A 19,468-nucleotide genomic window follows, 5' to 3' on the forward strand; every position below is an offset into this window, starting at 1 on the left:
CCTCCCTCCCAATCTCGCCCTAAATCTCTCACACACACGGGTGTACCCCACCCTCACGAACCAGCCCCTCCCCACCCCCCACCCCTCGTTTTCTGCACCCTCTTCGCGCTCCTGGGATCCCACTTTGAGGGCAGCCTTTGAAAAATCTTCGCGGAATAGTGGACCAGAGCTGGGGAGTTTTTAAAAGTCGGGGCGCGCGCGAGAGGGAGATACGATGGCTTCCTCATCTGGCAATGATGATGATCTCACTATACCTAGAGCTGCTATCAATAAGATGATCAAAGAGACTCTCCCCAATGTCCGGGTGGCCAACGATGCCCGGGAGCTGGTGGTGAACTGCTGCACTGAATTCATTCACCTTATATCTTCTGAAGCCAATGAGATTTGCAACAAATCAGAAAAGAAGACCATCTCACCCGAGCATGTCATACAAGGTAAGTGGTGTGTGTGGGGTTTTGTTTGAATGAGGGTGAGGGGCAGCCTGCCAGTCGCGTGACCCGTTCATGTCAAAGCCTTCATTCCTCTCCCCTGATAATTACGAGTAGACGAAAAAGCCACGCGGGCATGGAGGTAGCCGGTGCCTTCAACTCGCTGTGTAGTATTCTTGTGGTGCTTTTCATCCGGCGAGTACAAGTAAGGATTGCCAGCGTTTAGGTCAGCCTAACGTCCTCCAAAGATAAAGTAGCAGTCGTCGTCTGTTTACAGCCAGGTAAGCGGAAGCAACAAGAATTTTGCCTGCCTGCCGTTGAACCTAGACATGACAACTGAGCATTTGTCTCCCTAACGTGGAACCTCAGACGTGACAACTGAGAAAGGAACCCAAAGTTCTCCCTTGGAAAATGAATTTTCAGACAGGATCTTCCAAGTATGAGTGGAGACAGCACCCCTTCCCCCCCGCCCCGACCTTTTCACGGATGTAGAGGAAAAGATGAATTTTCTGAACGCATGAGTGAAAGAATTCTTAATGTAAACGCGTTTAACGTTGTAAAGTTTGGTGATGTTGAATGAAGAGTGTGTTTTCAGCTTTAAGAGTGGTTCAGTGAGGGGCCCCTGGCTGGCTCAGTTGGTGGAGCATGCAGCTCTTGATCCCAGAGTTTTGAGTTTGAGCCCCACGTAGGGTGTCCGTTTTACTTAAAAAACAAAACAAAACAAAACAAAAAACAATAATAAAAATTAAAATAGTTTAGTGGTCCTACTGTTCATCAAGTTAACAAAACTCTCCAGTTGTATTCTGGAAGAAAAGGGTGGATGATTATCCTTTCTTCCCCTCCTTTCTTTTTCCTCTCTTTCTCAGTTTTTCTTTTATGTAGCTTGCTTTGCTTTATGGAGATAAATTTTTAAAGCTTGGATTGAAAGTTTGTAAGAGATTTTTTTCATGGAACATTTCCCTGCCCTTTCCTGTTGCAATTCCCATTTAGATGCATACACTTAAGCTTTTATTGAGCATTTCTGAAAGTTTGGACAGTTTCCCATCTTGGAAAGGGTTTAGTCCAGTAGTAGGGGTTTGGGGGACCACATTCTGATGGTTTGTTTCAGGCATAGGGAGACATAATGTTTTGGACCACTTACGTATACTCTTAAGAAAAAGTTGCATTCAATTTGAGGTGATAACTTGCCTTTTATAATAATTGAAATTCTAACAATTTCTTGATTGCTTTTGAAGTCAAAAAATCGTGATGAATTTTAATCGTTTTAGTAGGCAGGCAGGTGTCTACCATTTTATTTTTCATAATTTAACTTTGCAAAGGTGATGTCCCTGTTACTCTGAAGTAGAGAACACATCTCGTATTCACCATATCCAATATTTTATTGTCAGTATTGACAAAAGGATTAGATGATTCATTTTTGGTCCTTACTGATGGATGGAAGGTAGATTTTAATGTACTCTGCCATTTCTATTTCAGTCCATGAAGAGAAAAAAAATCCCTGGGAAAAACCGTATTTGATTTTAAAGCTAGGTTGTTTTGTTTGTTTGTTTTTTTAACTTGTGTGGTGTGTGAATACTCTGGTAGGTACAGTGAAAGTCAAGTTCTCTATTTTTCCTCTTGTGTTTTATTTTTACATTGTATGTACATGTTTTAAGTCTTTCATGAGATTATCCAACACAGCTATAATTTCCTTTTACAACTCATAAAAAAGAAAAAGAATGTTTTATCCACATTGCCTTTCTAATGAAAATTTCAAAAGCTTTCTAAAGGATCTGCCTAAACATTTGTTTACAACACAGGAGTGAGGATTGTTCCAAAAGTCTAATAACACATTACAATCTGTCTTCTTGGGTAGTTTATTCTTTTCTAAGATATATTTAGATTTCTGATTGATATGATGGAATAAAAGTGCAGCTGTAGCAAGCAGTATGCTAAAAAGCTCAACTTTGGAATATGCTAAATTTAAGGTGTGAGTCCAAAAGTTCCAGTGAAAGCGTTTTCCTTTGTGTACTGAGGATGATTGATTATTTTTAAAAAAATCATCCACTGCCCTGTTACAGTCTTACAAATTTACCCTTTCTTTGGGTAACGTTGTTGTTAAGTGGATAAGAACCTACCATTTTTGCCCCAAATTCCTCCAGTTAGGGGAATACATCTTATACATTTGTAATCTCATATTAATTTCATATTGTTTAGCCATTTTAAAGAATTTTTGTCTTGAGTTGTTACTTTCTTTTTTAAAAGAACTCCTCTAAGGTGTGTATTTTTTTTTAGGTGTTTAAAATGTATCTTTACAGATTAACCCTGGAAAGCTTGCTAAATCATGGTAAATAGGACTTTTTTATGCTTTTCTGTAAGCATTTATTATTTTGGTATATAGGATATATGCAAGTGGAATAATGTACATTTAAAGTCATATGAATCTCACATTTGAAGTTCCAATTTTTTAGTTTAATAAGTTTAATGAACTAGATTTTGCTTCAGGACATGTCATTTGTTCACTTGCTACTTTGCTTTACATTGTCAGAGCAAATTAAGCATTTGAGGCTGTTCTGTAAAATGGAAGTTATTAAAGTTGACATAACTTTATTGTTAGTAAATCTTTGAAATAGTTAAACTTTGAAAAAATTATGAAATGTTTTGCTTTTTTTGAATTTAAAAAGGGGACTTGGTATTGAAGATCACAGATGCACAAATAAAGGGGTTCTAAGCTATAAAAGGTGTTCCTTTCATGTCATTGCTGGTTTTTGTGAACACATACTCTTAAATAAGTTTTAACATGTTCTGTTGTATTATGTAAAGAACTGACATTGAGAGTTAAGAACTGCAAGTTCTACACTGGAAAGTCTTTGGCCTTAGGCAAATCTGTTAAAGGTTTCCTCATTTATGTATAAATAATACTTAATTGTTTCAGGTATTACTTGCAATTACTGAGAATCAGTCAGGGTTGAGAATCTTACATGATATGCTGCAATAAATAATTTTATATTTTTAGAAGTTAGCTTTTCTTAGGCACACTTTAAAAAAAATGTTTATTTATTTTGAGAGAAAGAGAGAGAGCTCATGGGAGGGGTAGAGGGAAAGGAGAGAGAGAATCCCAAGCAGGCTCTGTGCTGCAGAGCCTGATGCAGGGCTCCATCTCACGAACTGCGAGATAATAACGTGAGCCAAAATGAAGAGTCAGATGCTTAACCCACTGAGCCACCTTAGACACCCCTAAGATGTTTATTCATTTTTGAGAGAGAGAGAAAGAGCACGTGCAGTGGAAGGGCAGAAAGAGACGGAGACACAGAATCTGAAGCAGACTTCAGGCTCTGAGCTGTCAGCACAGAGCCCAAAGCAAGGCTTGAACCCATGGACCGCAGGATCATGACCTGAGCCAAAGTCAGATGCCCAACCCACTGAGCCACCCAGGTGCCCCTAAATAGTAATTTTTAAAATGCGTAATGTTACTGATTAAAATGTAAAGCTTGAAGTCTGTTATGTTTAACCTTACAGCATAATGCCATTGTAAAGCTGAAGTATAAATAAAGATATTTTAAGTGATTATTTTTTTGAATTTTTAATTTTCTGCCACATTTCCCCCCCACATTTATAACAATAGTTAGTAACTGAAAAAGTCTCTGAGGATTTGCTTCTTCAGCAATGGAGTTGCTCCAGGCTATCTCTGTTGAAGGAATTAAAAAAAATCTAGTCCCTCTCACACTGGTACTTTTGTGAAATACAATAAAAATGGATCACTAGAAAAACAAAATTGAAAAATACATAAAATTTCAACTTTTGTTGTTAGATTCAATAAACTTAAAATTACTCTTGTCAAATTGCTTTGAAGGTTCTTTTTTTTTTTCCTCCAGCTTTAATGAGTTATAATTGATATAACATTGTGTAAGGTTAAGGTATACAGCATAATGATTTGATATGTGTATATATTGTGAAATGATACCACAATATGGTTAGTTAACACATCCATCACCCCATGTAGTTAAAGTTTTGCTGTGAAGGTTCCTAAATGCTTTCTTTGATTTCCATACTTAACTCATCACAGACCATTATAAGCAGTTCTGGCACAAGTCCATGGACCACAGTTTGAGTAGCTTTGCTCTAAAGCCTAAATAAACCACAGTCTATTTTAGAAAGTGGATGTGAAGTAGTTTTTAAATCAGAGGATCTGAGTGATTGCAGAGTTATAAAAATAATGAGAATGAAAATGATATTGTATTATCTAAATAATCATGCATACTGGTATTTTTTCCAAAGGGACACATTATGTATATGGAATTGGTATTATCACATAATCAAGTTTTTTTCAAGTTAGGATTTTATTATTTAACTTAAAACTGACATACCTTGTTTTTATTTTTCTTCTGCTACCCAACAGTTTTGAACACTACTAGGTACCTGGCATGGTGTTAGATAATGGTAAGGGTATAACGATTGATTATATTTGGTTCCTGCTCTGCCCTCAGTCTCTCATTATTGTCCCAGATTCCCAGGGGTAGTAATCCATAGAGGACATAATTAAGGGTCTTCAGAAACCTTTGCCTGGCTAATGAGCCAAGAAGTCACTTTGGCCTATATCATCCTTTTAATGCATTTTAAGTGAACTACCCCCCCCCCACACTTCCTTTAACATATAAACAAAAGAAAACAAATTTGAGAATGCTATTTTACGTATTTTAATATTTTAACGAAAAACCTGTATTACACATTTGAATATGAAGTAATTCACATAAATTCTTGTTATAACAAAATTTTATAGGATTGCGTTACTTTTGTAAATTAAGATAAGCCTGTATTATTGTTGCTGGATGGAAGTTTTCACCTTTTTTTTTAAAGTTTTTTTTTTTTTAAGTTTTTTAACATTTGTCATTTTAAAAAAAGTTTATTTGGGGGGGGGGCAGAGAGAGAATCCCCTGCCAGCTCCCCGTATCAGCACCGAGCCCAACACAGGGCTCGAACCCACAAAACCATGAACCATACTGTTGAGATCATGACCTGAGCTCATGAAATCAAGAGTCAGATGCTTAACCAACTGAGCCACACGGGGGCCTTAACATCTGTCTTTAAAATTGAAAAATGTGGCAAATATTTTTTTCCCCTAATATACCATGCACTTTTCTGGGTATAGTTTTAAAGTACATGGCAGAGGGGAGCAGACAGGCATCTGAGGAGCAAGTGATGTATGTGTTTTACCAGCAAAAATTTTTCTTTATTTTTTTCTTTTCTGGATTTTACTCTGAGATCCTTGATAGAGCCAGGGCCCTACCAGTCCATTAAGTCTCTTTATACAAACTAGAAAAAGGCACTTCTTCCCTAAAAACCTTTACTACCATCTGCCAGAAAAGTGCCGTAATAAACATACAGATCTATGTTTACAGTATGAATGGCCTTCCTTAGATATGGTCCTGTTGTGCACTGAATAACCTGCAAACCCGCAATGATGGCCCTGCTTAAGAGTCATTTCCCTTATCCTTTAAGATACTCTTTGTGTAAAATGGAAAGGATTATTCCTATATGGTAACAAATGGTGTAAAATATCTCCTTGTTTAGAAAAGACTATTATCTACTTATTCCTGGTAACCATAGTGTATTTAAAATTTGGATTAAAGTCAGTGCAGTTTTAGAAATTAAAATTTATGGCTCTTCCTGTTGAACCATTTAATTGAGAGTACACATTTGTATATGGCAGCTCTTTGAATACTATTAAATATTAACCTTGGATTCACTTGCAAATTTTTTTAAAGCGGTGTTCTCAACCTTAGATGGTTTTAAAAGTGAGTTTTTTAAATTTTTAACTCAAACTCTCCATGGTTAAAAATAGTTTGGATTGGATTTTTTTGATGTTGAGTCTAGTAATTGATGATAATTTGAAGAATTGTCTGCATGGTGGTGATTAATTTTATAAATTTAACATTTTATATTATAAATATATTCATTCAACTTGAATTTAGTGTGATAATGCATAGCTGCACATTTATTTATGTCCTGTACACTTATTAGGGTGCTCTTTTAAATGTAATGGAAAAAATAAAGATGAATAATACATAGTCCAAGTGGTTATGGGAATCTTATGTGCTAGACATGGTGTTAAATGCTGCAGATCACTTGTTGATCCCTATAGTCCTAAAAATAATATCGTGAATATTTTGCTTATTCTGTGGGCCAGCCTCTGTTCTAAGCTCTTTGTTTATATTAATTCATTTATTCTTCACAGTAACCTGATCTGATGAGATACAGGTACTGTTATTCTTGCTTTAGTGGCACAGAGGTGAAGGAACTTATCTAAGCTCACACAGTTCATATGAGGCAGAGCTGGGATCAGTCTCTGGCAGCTGTAGGGCCTGCAGGCTTAACTGCCATACTGCATATGTTTTAGGAAGATACTACGAAATGCTATTCTCAGAGAAGGAAAACTGAAGCTTAGAGATATGAAGCAGTGTATCCAAGGTTATATGAATATATTGACAACCAAATTTCAAATTCTAAGATGTCTATCTGATTTTATAAGGGGGAGATTACTTCTGTCTATGAGCATCAGGCAAGTTTACTTAAAGATTGAGTTTGATTTGAGCCTTGAATGCATTACCGTCAGTATGAATGTGGGAAACTGATGTCTGTTGGGAAACATTGAGCAGTTAGATTTAGCATATGTAGGGATTTAATGGCAGAAATAAAGCTGGAAATGTAGTAGGGCTAGATCCTAGAGAAATGTGGTATACGCTAAGGAAATAAGACTTTCTTCAGAATGTTGGGAGGAAACCACAAGCCATTCTCTTGGTTTCTTTTGGTATTGTCTCCAGCCAATATTATTGAAAATATACTACTATATGCCTTTAAAAAAGAGAAGAAATTGGGCTGCCTGGGTGGCTCAGTCACTTAAGCATCCAACTCTTGATTTAGTCTCAGGCCATGGTCTCAAGGTTCGTGAGATTGAGCCCTGTGTTGGGCTCTGCTCTGACAGTGTGGAGCCTGCTTGGGATTCTTTCTCTCTTCTTCTGCCCTGCCCCTGCTCCTTCTCACTCACATTCTCTCAAAATAAGTAAATAAACATTTAAAAAAAAAAGAGAGAAAAAAAAGAAAAACTTTGGCTTCTAGCATTGACACCAAATTATCAGTCTGTCAGTTCAAGTAAAAAATGTAGGCTGCTTAATCTTCACTTAATTTTCCACTATATCTCCAACTTTTTAGGCCAAGAATTATGTGGTAGTTATTTTGATATTCAGAACTCAGAGTAATGAATTACTGAAGTTTTTTTGGGGAGCAGAGGCAATAAGTTAGTATAATTAAAATTCAAGTAATAGTACTCTGCTTTTTGGCATGAGATTATTTCTAAAGAAGGTTGATGCAAAATAGCTTAATATTTGAAGTAATTAAAGTCATAAATCATTTCAAAATGTCCTTAAAAACCACAGTTTATACGGGAGGGAATGCGTATTTGTAAAGGTGTATTTGGTATTCTCCTTGAAGAGCAAATCCCTGTAGTTGGAATTCGGGGCAGCTTTGCTGAGGGCAGTCTGGTTCATCATAATTGTTGAAAAACTGCAAGAACTGATACACTAAGTTAAATTCATCAACTATATTTTTCACCATCTATATTTCATCATTGGGTCAGAAAACAAAAATGCCTTTGGGGCACTGGCAATATATAGAAAACTATAAAATACAATTTTAATTACTGTGAGCCAAAAGAAAACTTTATGCTTTGTCTTGATTATAGAAGGCATTTAGAAGGTGCATTACTATAAATTTTCTTTCTAAATGTGAAAAAATAAAGGGAGAGAAAATTGTTAATACTTCTAACCTTATAGTCTGTCTTTATCCCAGTTTTCTGCCACATCAGTTGAAATGTTTTTATAGTGCTTCCTGTTAAGTTTTATTTTCAAGGGAAACTTGTTGGCTGAATATAAATGCTGAATTTCATAAGTTATTTCCACCCGTATTTCTTAAACTTGGCAGTTGGAGTACCTTTGCTAAAAATAGTCTCCTGTTTGGTATATTGTACAAAAGAACTTATCCATTCTTTTATCCCATCCTACTGAAACTTAGAACATATGTTACCAACCTACTTTTTCTAAGCCAAATGGCACAAAATATGTTATTAACAAGTAGACTCCAAATACTTGTTTTTTTGATATTCTTCTAGAAAGTGACTGAGGTAATGATGTTTGATTTACTGTGAGTGGTATAGGAAAAATGTTTTCTTACTAAAAGCACATGTTCTTACATTGGACTTTGTTTTTTTCCTCTCACAGGAAATGCTTTGGTTTTTAAAAATTAATCAGAAAAGTAAATGCCTGTGCTGTTAAATGTTCCTCAAGTTTTATCTAATTTGTAATATAATAAGAAAGTTGATACAATATTTTGATTTAGCCATTCAAATAATTGCTGTGCAACTATAAAATAGGTAAAATTATTAGAAGACAGAAATCCCCACCCCTCCAAAAAAAAACCCCAAAAAATCACAAAAGCTTAATCTTCCATAAATGGGGGGGAAAGACTAAGTTTTATCACTCTTTCATGTTTTCATTTCCCTAGCACTAGAAAGTTTGGGCTTTGGCTCTTACATCAGTGAAGTAAAAGAAGTCTTACAAGAATGCAAGACTGTAGCATTAAAAAGAAGAAAGGCCAGTTCTCGTTTGGAAAACCTTGGCATTCCTGAAGAAGAGTTATTGAGACAGCAGCAAGAATTATTTGCAAAAGTAAGTAATGCATTATAAATTGTTTTCATCTGAATACTGCCCTGTTTGCTAACAGAAATCATACTGGTTTCTGAAATCATTTCTTAAATCAATATATATATACAGAGGATTTTCTTTCTGTGGCTGGTTGTTTGATCATAGAGTCTGATGTTTAAATCTAACCAGTTTGACTCTGTTTGGCCAGTTATTTGCTTCATAAAAAAATAAATATTTGCTCATTAAAATTTTTTTTTTTTTTTAAACAGGGTGCTTCAGTGGCTTAGTGAGTCAGGCGTCCCAACTTCAGCTCAGGTCATGATCTCATGGTTTGTGAGTTCCAGCCACACTTCTGGCTCTCTGCTGTCAGCTTAGAGCCCGCTTCAGATCCTCTGTCTCTCTCTCTCTCTCTCTCTCTCTCTCTCTCTCTCTCTGCCCCTCCCCCACTCTGGTGCACGCTGTCTCAAAAGTAAACGTTAAAAAAAAACTTTTTTTAAAGTAAATATTTGCAGCAACCTGTTTTCTTTTTTTTATTAATTTTTTTTTAATGTTTGGGGCGCCTGGTTGGCTCAGTCGGTTGAACGCCCGACTTCGGCTCAGGTCATGATCTCATGGTCTGTGAGTTCGAGCCCTGCATCAGGCTCTGTGCTGACAGCTCAGAGCCTGGAGTCTGCTTCGGATTCTGTGTCTTCCTCTTTCTCTGCCCTTCCCCCACTCATGCTCTGTTTCTCTCTCTCTCTCTCTCTCTCTCTCTCAAAAATAAACATTAAGAAAAAAAATTAAAAAAATTTTTTTTAATGTTTATTTATTTTTGAGAAAGAGAGAGAGAGAGAGCATGAGTGGAGAAGAGAGGGCGGAAGACACAGACACTGAAGCAGGCTGCAGCTTCTGAGCTGTCAGCACAGATGTGGGGTTCGAACTTGAACCGTGAGATCATGACCTGAGCCGAAGTTGGACACTCAACCAACTGAGCCACCCAGGCGCCCCTTTTTTAATTTTTTTAATGTTTATTTTTGAGAGAGAGAGGGAGACAGAGTGCAAGCAGGGGAGGGGCAAAGAGAGAGGGAGGCATGGAATCTGAAGGAGACACCAGGCTCTCAGCTGTCAGCATAGAGCCCAGTGTAGGGGTCGAACCCACCGACCATGAGATCATGACCTGAGCTGAAGTTGAACGCTTAACCAACTGAGCGACCCAGGTGCTCCAGCAACAATTGGTTTTCCAAGGAGAACAACTCCAAAATAACTACTGATTTTACTTTGAGTTTTTTATTTTTTTGTCCAGACAGAACGACCAGTTAAAAGCATGAAAAGTATACTTAAACATTCTTAAGATTTAAAATGATGGGCTGGTGAGAAAATACTATATCAAATTTTATAATGAGTGGTATATAAGGAAAATTTAATAAACATCTATTTTATAGTGAAATTAGGTTTTTAATGTACCTTTAAAACAACATACTAATCTTAAAAAATTCCTTCCTTCCTCCCTCCCTCCTTTCCTCCCTTTCTTATTAAAACTCTAATTCCCAGTCTGTGAAGGATTAGTACTAATATTCCTCTCTTTAAAATAAAAAAAGGAGAAGATGAAGTTCTTACTACTCTAAGTTTTGGCCTCTCATTTCAAATTAGATTGTAAGGCAGTTTTGGGTTGAAGAGGTGAGATTTCCCACCAGTTACTGTAGTTACCATTAGAACTGGGAAGTATCACTTTTGGTAATCTCTTTCAGACTAGCCCTATACCTGATCTCTTTGTAGTCATAATAATTTAAGTAGTCATAAGTTTGAATCAAAAAGCATTTGAATTTTAAGTGTTATCAAGCACTAGACATCAGAATACCATTCAAACTAATAAAAATAAAAGTTTACTAACATTATTGAGTTCTAATCATGTGTTAATCATGTTGCCAAATAATTTACCTGTATTTTTTTAAATCCTCACAACAACCTACAAGATCGGTACTAAGGAGGTACTAAAAGCTTTTGAAACAGGTGTGAATACAAGTAAACACTTTATAATCCATATGAATATGAGATAACAAAGACCGATGATTAAAAAACCTTAGTGGCTATTATTTATTAACTCTCTGCTATTGCAGATCACCTAGAGAGTGCCAAATTAGATATTTGATAAAAGGAAAAAGATGCTCTATTACTTTACATACTTTGCAGTTTTTATAAATATAAATAAAGAAATGTGAATTTTATTATACTCATTTACACGTTAAGAAACAGACTCAGATGGAGAAAGAAACTTGCATGAGATCATTCATTTTGTTTGTTCTACATATGTTTACTGAAGTCCTCACTACTTATCAGATATAGTGCTAAATGCTAAGCTTATAATAGTATACGAAAGAGACATGGTTCTTTTTTTTTTTTTTTAATTTTTTTTTTTTTAACGTTTATTTATTTTTGAGACAGAGAGAGACACAGCATGAACGGGGGAGGGTCAGAGAGAGAGGGAGACACAGAATCGGAAGCAGGCTTCAGGCTCTGAGCCATCAGCCCAGAGCCCGACGCGGGGCTCGAACTTACGGACCGCGAGATCGTGACCTGAGCTGAAGTCGGACGCTCAACCGACTGAGCCACCCAGGCGCCCCGAGGCATGGTTCTTATTATGATGGAACTTAGTTTACTGGGAAGGATTGAGTTAAACAAATAAAACAGGTTAAGTTCATATAGTTAGGAAGTGTTGGAGTCTAAATTCAGACTCAAGTCTCCTGAACCCTAGACATGTGCTGTTTCTACATTACTATGCTAATGTTCTAGCCACCATTTTGTGCACTTACACTTATTTTAGAACTTTTAAGTGGAACATGATGGCTTTATCCTCTCCAGGGCAAAAAGAAGAATGAAAGAAATAATTGCCCACCAAATCTGTCTTTACCTTTCTATCCTTGTCATTTGTTATTTCCTCTTCCTTATCTTCCTTAATTCTTGCCTTCATCTATGGGTGAGGATCCCTTAATATTTCTTTGCTCTTGTGAGGAAAATCAAGAGAGAGGTAAAATTATAGCACCTGTCTAGTACTTCTTCCTTAAAGCACAAAGCACTTAAGTCCTAAATATGGTAAGTAAATATAACAGCTTTTTTTATCAGTTTGATTTCCTTTCACCTTTTAGACTTTATTTTAAATACTAACACAATAGCATCTTCATTTGAAGCAGTCTTTCAACTGCTAGCAACAAAATGTGGAAAGGGGGAACCATTAATATATTGAAGTTAAGATTAACTGTAAATTACAAATGAGTTATTTTAGTATTTGGGTGGGGAGGAGAGTCTAAAACATAATGAAAATCTCCAAAAGAAGAAATTAATTAGGAAGTATACACTTACTGTCTTTCACACTCCCATTTTAAAAGAAAAATACTTGAGGTAGGTTGGGTAAGAGGCAAGAGAGAAAAAAATTAGAGAAAGTACTGCTAGAAATTTTAATTTATGAAAATAAAATTTATCAATCAACATAGACTTTAAAGGCACAGGAATGTTTTTATGTCTAGACAGAGAAATATGTTTGCTAATATGGGTACTTAAAAGTCAGTTAAATTTTTTTTTTTTAATCTTTTATTTATTTTTGAGAGACAGAGAGAGACAGAGCATGAGCAGGGGAGGGGCAGAGAGAGAGGGAGACACAGAATCCGAAGCAGGCTCCAGGCTCTGAGTTGTCAGCACAGAGCACGACGTGGGGCTCGAACTCACGAAACATGAGATCATGACCTGAGCCGAAGTCGGATGCTTAACTGACTGAGCCACCCAGGCGCCCCAAAAGTCAGTTAAATTTTAATTGTAACCTGTACATGTCTTTGTAGATTACTGAATAAACTATGAGATCAAGCAGCTTTTGCAATAAAATCTGTGTAGAGACTTGAAACTGAGTTTTTTTTTTTCCTGTGCCACGAAATTATACCTGTATATGATTGATTAAGTCACAGAGTAAGTATTCTTAAGTTTATTAAATTCACATATTTGGTTTGCCCTACAATTTTCTTATGAATTCTTAAAATGTTTTTCATGAAGCATTCTTAGTCTTTTTTACACTCTGGGTATTCCTGCCGTAAAGGTAAATATGCCTGTGTGTTAAAATAACTATTTTTCATACTTTTTAATTAAAAATAGATGCAATTAGTTATTAGAATGTCTGGTTTCTGATTTCCTAAACAAAAAAAGTTTTTGTCTTTTAGGAGAGGTATGATATAGGTACACTGACAACTGTAATATGAGGCTAACTACTTTCATCAGGAAAATATAAAGAGTTCCCAAGTACACAGACATTACATTAGATTTTGGCAGTGTAAGAGTGTGCCAATTATTTCGCATGTGAGTGCTAATACAAATTTAAACCCAAGCAGATCTCATCACATGTTAACTTATGAATGTTGACATTGGAATACCTTACCTGTAGTATAATATCAGTTCTGGACTGAAAAGTTGAGGAAGAAACTTAATTTTCTTTTTTGCATAACTCAGAAAAACAGCTTGTATGCAGTTTACTTGTTGACCTCAGCAGATGACCTAAGCTGATAGTGTTAATTCAGATTTAAGAGATTATGGGAATCTTGGTTTGCATAGATTCATGATCGATCTACATGCAATACTAACTAAATTAGATAGCTTTTACATTTTCACATGTGTACATAGGCCTTCTGCACTCTTTCCAACACCCATTAGTTATTGAACTTTGTAAACTGGCATTGAGATATACAGTATTTTGTTGTACCAGTTTCATAAATGGTTTATAGCACAGTATGTGTGGGTTTGAGACATACCAAGGGTTAGTTTCTCAAGGTTTCTTGTTGTGCTTACTGAAGTAGCATTTGATGGAGGATCTTTTATATACATTTGTGGTAGATGAAAAAAAAATTATATTGCAAATCCTTTCTTTTTTTTTTAAAGCTTAAACCATATAGTAAGTTTTGGTCCAAGTTGAGTAGGATAAGTTAAACTTATATTGCATTCTGTTAACCAATATAAATGTATTTTTGCAAATCAAAATCACAAGGAGATGTTACTTATAAATATGTTAATTGGGGAGATTTCATCAAGTGAAATGAAATAATAAAATACAATACTAGGAAAAAAATAAATATTTTTGTAAGCATAGTTGTGTTGAAATAAAGTTTTCAAAAGAAAAAAAAAAACGCATGCACCAGTAACTAAACAATTTTCTTAGCCTGAAACCCACCTTTCTGTGCTTTGATTTGTGATCAAGCCTGGTACTCTATAAACCACATTTCTGCTTTTCTATTGGACTTCATTGGACTCTGCTTCCAGTAGGGGGTTCTGGAGGGAGATTGCCAGGCTAGAGAAGGAAGGCAGCACTTGGGCTCCTTTCTTTTACTTCCTATTAGCTTTAGGTTCCTTTGAACAACCTACCAATGCATCTTTACTCTGGCTGCATCAATTTTTTTTTTTCCTGTGGCAGGAACGGAATCCAGCGTATAGTTTCTTTACAGAACCAGCATAAACATTCATCATTTTCCTCCAGGGTGTGAGTCTCAAACCTTGGGCCCTCTATCAAGCTCAGAGATGCTTTTACCAGCCAATCTATGCCAGTTCTTCAGAGGTCTGAGTTTCAGTTCCATGGATTGTTCCTTTAAGCTTCTTAAAAATTAAGTTTTAAAAATTCCAGCCTCTTCCTTTATTCCCTCAGTTTTAGGATTGGTGGCTGCTTTTGGTAGTTACCAGTTGTGTAAAGCTAAGTGTTCTTTTCATGCCTTTTCAATGACCTAGTTACCAACTTTATACTTGGTTAACAATCCTTTATATTGCATTCTTTCTATTCCCCTAACTAATGTGACTTCTATCTCCTGATTAGGTCCTGAATGATACAGTTAGGACTTAGGAGAAAAATGGAGAAAATGATACTTCAGTTTGACTTGAAGAGTAGAACTTCAGTAGGTGAAAATTAGGAAATTTCAAATAGAATGACTATCAGCATGAGTTAAGGTAGTGAAAATGTGAGGGTATGGTGTATTGGGGAAGCATTTTAAGTTTTAGGGGTTTTTTTGGAGTACCAAGTATGTATTACAATTGGGAGATAGGTTGGGGCAGGCAGTAATTTGGAGGACCTTGAACTCTAGGTTGAGAAATTGGACTTAATTGGGTAACAGATGATTTTTTTTTTAAGTATAATAATGACCTGATTAGAATTTTTTTCTAGAAACGATTGGATAATAAATTCAAGAGAGATTATTAAGAAAAGTTAGGAATGTACGTGGTAAAATCTTAATGTTAGAGTTATACTGAGCATTACTGTTTCCCACAAAACATGCTTTCAGAAAATACTGGAGGACTGTGTGTTGGGAATGTAACAAGGAGTATGAAAATAGTCTCTATTCTCAAGTCTAGTGGGAAAAAAGATACATACTCAGATAATTTGAGAACAAAGTAAATAGGTATGGGAATGCATAGAGAATTTTGGCATATGAAACAAAGTGCACAGTATGATCTAGATGGCCAAGAAAGACTAATTTCTGTTTTAATAGATAACTAGGAATTGGCTATGCATAAAGGAGGGTGGCGTGGTGAGTGTGAGTCAGGCTTAAAGGACAATTCTGAGAAAAGGCAGAAAGGGAAACAGCATTGTTTTGGTAGATTCCAATGGAATTTATATGATCTTTTCAAGAACAGATTGATTTTTTTCCTTCTTGATGTGGTTTTTCTGCTAATGAATTAAATTGGGAAAGACCTTTAGCTGTTGCAACATTGCTTGTAACGTTTATGTGCGTATCTTGGTTTCTAAAATTCTGTGATGGTTTTTAGAGAGGATATATCAAATGAATGGATTTTAACTATCTCACTTAAATTCAGTCCTGGATAAGTGCCTTTTCTCTAGTGGGTATATGGGAAGGGTGGGTGTGTGTGTGTGTGTGTGTGTGTGTGTGTGTGTGTGTACCCATGTGTGTTTATTTAGGGGAGAGGGACAGAGGAGAAATGTATGTATAGGGTAGGGAACTGTGATAGAAACTCAAACATCAAAATAGCTATTATACTCATGTATAGTACTTTTTCTTAAGAGTTAGGGGTACTATACTAGACAACTTTTAAATCATAGAAATAATTTTTAGATTGAAAAATGTTTACATCTGGGGTGCCTGGGTGGCTCAGTCGCTTGATCATCCGACTTCGGCTCAGGTCAGGTCTCGTGGTTCACGAATTTGAGCCCTGCATCAGGCTCTGTGCTGACAGCAAAGAGCCTGGAGCCTGCTTCAGATTCTGTGTCTCCCTCTCTCTGCCCCTCGCCCACTTGTGTTCTGTTTCTCTAATTCTCTCAAGAATAAATAATAAACATTAAAAAAATGTTTGCATCTAAATTTTAAGTTGAGAGGACAAAAGAATCAAGTGAAAAAAAGGTAGAGAGATGGGCTCCTGGGTGGCTCAGTTGGTTAAGCATCTGACTTCAGTTTAGGTCATGATCTCGTGGTTCATGGGTTAGAGTCCTGTGTTAGGCTCTGTGCTGACAGCTCTGAGCGTGGAGCCTGCTTCAGATTCTGTGTCTCCCTCTCTCTCTCTCTGCTCCTCCCCTGTTCACGCTCTATCTCTCTGTCTTTCAAAAGTGAATAAATGTAGGGGTGCCTGGGTGGCTCAGTCGGTTAAGTGGCCAAGTTCGGCTCAGGTCATGATCTTGTGGCCCCATGTTGGACTCTGCTGACAGCTTGGAGCCTGGAGCCTACTTCTGTTTTTTGTGTCTCCCTCTCTCTCTCCCCCTCCCGTATTCGTGCTCTCTCTCTGCCTTTCAAAAATGAATAAATGCTAAGAAAGAAAGAAAGAAAGGAAGGAAGGGAGGGAGGAGGGAGGGAGGGAGGGAGGAAGAAGAAAGAAAGAAAGAAAGAAAGAAAGAAAGAAAGAAAGAAAGAAAGAAAGAAGAAAGAAAATGTTAAAAAAAAAAAAAAGAAGAAGAAGAGAGAAACTGGGAAAGGAACCAAAGAGAGAATATTATGATTTTTGTACCAGCTTTTTCAATTTCAGTTGAACCAAAGGTCATAAAATTATGTGGCATAAAAAGACTGTCTATAAGAGAACCAAGTTTTGGAAACTGTCCTTAGTTGATAGAGAAGCAGTTGTCTAACTGTATTTCCTTATAGAGTTCATGTTTTCCAGATGTATAACGGTTATTTAGTGGTTGGAAAGTATCCAAATTTGGTAATAACTAAGTCTGTAATTGGCTTAATCTATACTTAACCAAAGTGTGTATGTTGTGAGTTTTAAAAAAATTATTACTTGTTTTTATGTTTTTGGTGTTTAGGCTAGACAGCAACAAGCAGAATTGGCCCAGCAGGAATGGCTTCAAATGCAGCAGGCTGCCCAACAAGCACAGCTTGCTGCTGCCACAGCCAGCGCATCTAACCAGGCTGGATCTTCTCAGGATGAAGAAGATGATGATGATATCTGAAATTTACCAGCTGAGTTTCTATTTCCTCTATAAATGTTTTTCCCTGCACAAGAAAACAGTGAAAGAAATGCTTATCTGTAATTTTGTATGCATCTTGGTGGACTTGCCATTGGTATTCTAGGGATGTCTGCTGTTAAGTTTCATCTATTGTGTGCTATTCATGTAAAAACTGTCTCTTTGAACTATTGAAAATTTAAGATTCAGTATAATATCAATTTTGAATTTTTAATGGTGTTTATGAAATTTTAGATAGCAGTGAGTCCTTTATTTGATCAATAAACAGTGTTACAGAAAACGTCAAGTTTATAAAAATACAGTGAAATTTATACAGAAACTCTAAATCTGCATTTGCATTTCCTCTGCCCTTTTAACTAGACTAAAAATTGGGAATTTTAAATTATTGGGGGGAGGGTGTTGTGTAATGCAGTAGATGTTAGATCAGGATGTGAAAAAACAAAGAGTTCAGTTTTGTAGTATCTGAATTTTTTGTCTTTTAAAATGAGTGTATATATATAGGCAATAAATATATATGCTCAGATAAATATGCTTGTTTAAAAAAATCTCAAAATGACATCCAAAAACTTAGGAAGGAGTATGTTCAATAGTAGTTCTATGAATTCGGTGGGTTATGTTTTTGATTTTGTTTTTGTTTTATGTAGAGGTAAAAACTACAGTTTTATTATGGCATAATTCATCTTGAGCTATGCTATTACATTTCAAAGACTGCCCAATTTTGAGGACTGTCACGATTCTTACTATTTCACTCCAATAATTGTTAATAGTATTACTTGCTTAGTCCATCCATCTTTATTGGAACTTGTGAAACAATTGCTTAGGTTTCATTGGTTTAATGGAGATTCATGAATATGAAACCTTTGCTGGGGGAAAGAAATGAAAGTTAATAAGCATGCTTACTATAAAAGAGGGATTTTTTTGTAATTTAACTGATAGTTATAGTTTACTTATTGTTTGTTTTTAGCATTACTTTTACATTTTCTTGACTAGATGGCCTAGAGTGTCCAGTGCTTCCTTTTGAAATGGCATCATTATCTCCATCATAATTGAGTGATAGCTTTAAAAATGATTGGTTTTATTTTGTTTAAGAAAGCGTGTCATAACTGATCAGCCCTATATGAAACATAAATAGTTTCAACCTACTCATTAAAAGGGAGAAGCTTTAATTTGGTTCCACTAAATAAAGTATGGTAGTGATTTTTATAGGAATCCAGTGTATTGAAGAAATGGCATATTGTTTGTACTTTGGAAACAGAATGGAAAAGCCACTTTAAGATAGTATAATCTAAATTCCTATGTCAGTTGCCAAATCATTTAAATTTGTATATTCACCAAGTCCAAGGATAAATTGTGGTTGCTGGGATTCAGTTTTAATTGGAGAGCTAAATAAGTAAAGTTTATAAGTATTAGATTTCTTAAAGGTCTTATTTTGCAGTTTTAGAAAAAGTGAAATATTAGCATACATTTATTAAATACACTTCCCCCATGCCATGAAAAGGTTAATTTTGCTGAATGTTTTAAGTTGAAGTTGATATTGTATCCATGAAGTGCTTTGGACAAGATAGAAGGGGTTGTTTTTTTAAAAGTTTAAGTACCAAAGGTAGTCTAGTCTAAGAAATAATAAGTTAATAAGTGTTGGCTTTTCTAATTTGTACTGTAACATCCTTATTCTTTCTATTTTAAGTATATCTGTTTCTTAAGTAAACAACTTAGATATTTTTCCACTTTTTTTTCCCTGATGCAGAGTTCAGGTTAATTAATATTTTACTGCATCTGATAATGTATTATATGTTTGAAGCCTAGTGACTTTTCATTTTGACATTCTTGTGATTTCATATGCTGTATTCTTCAAGCAATAAAATCTGATGTGTTTTATAAATTGTTTTTATATTTAATAATCTACACAGATTAACAGCAGGAGATTGCTATTACTAACATTTTTAGTAGTTTCGAGAATC

General features: G+C 35.7%; 1 protein-coding gene across 1 annotated transcript; it reads left to right on the forward strand.

Annotated features, from left to right (window-relative positions):
- The first annotated feature begins 214 nt into the window (after nucleotides 1–214).
- DR1 (down-regulator of transcription 1) lies at nucleotides 215–19,389 on the forward strand. Its single transcript, XM_015064443.3, has 3 exons — nucleotides 215–434; nucleotides 8,964–9,127; nucleotides 17,349–19,389. The coding sequence occupies exons 1-3, from the start codon at nucleotides 215–217 to the stop codon at nucleotides 17,493–17,495; spliced, it is 531 nt and encodes a 176-aa protein (XP_014919929.2). The 3' UTR covers nucleotides 17,496–19,389.
- The last annotated feature ends 79 nt before the right edge of the window (nucleotides 19,390–19,468 follow it).

The sequence above is a fragment of the Acinonyx jubatus genome, chromosome C1 (genome assembly GCF_027475565.1).
Source record: "Acinonyx jubatus isolate Ajub_Pintada_27869175 chromosome C1, VMU_Ajub_asm_v1.0, whole genome shotgun sequence".
Taxonomy (NCBI): domain Eukaryota; kingdom Metazoa; phylum Chordata; class Mammalia; order Carnivora; family Felidae; genus Acinonyx; species Acinonyx jubatus.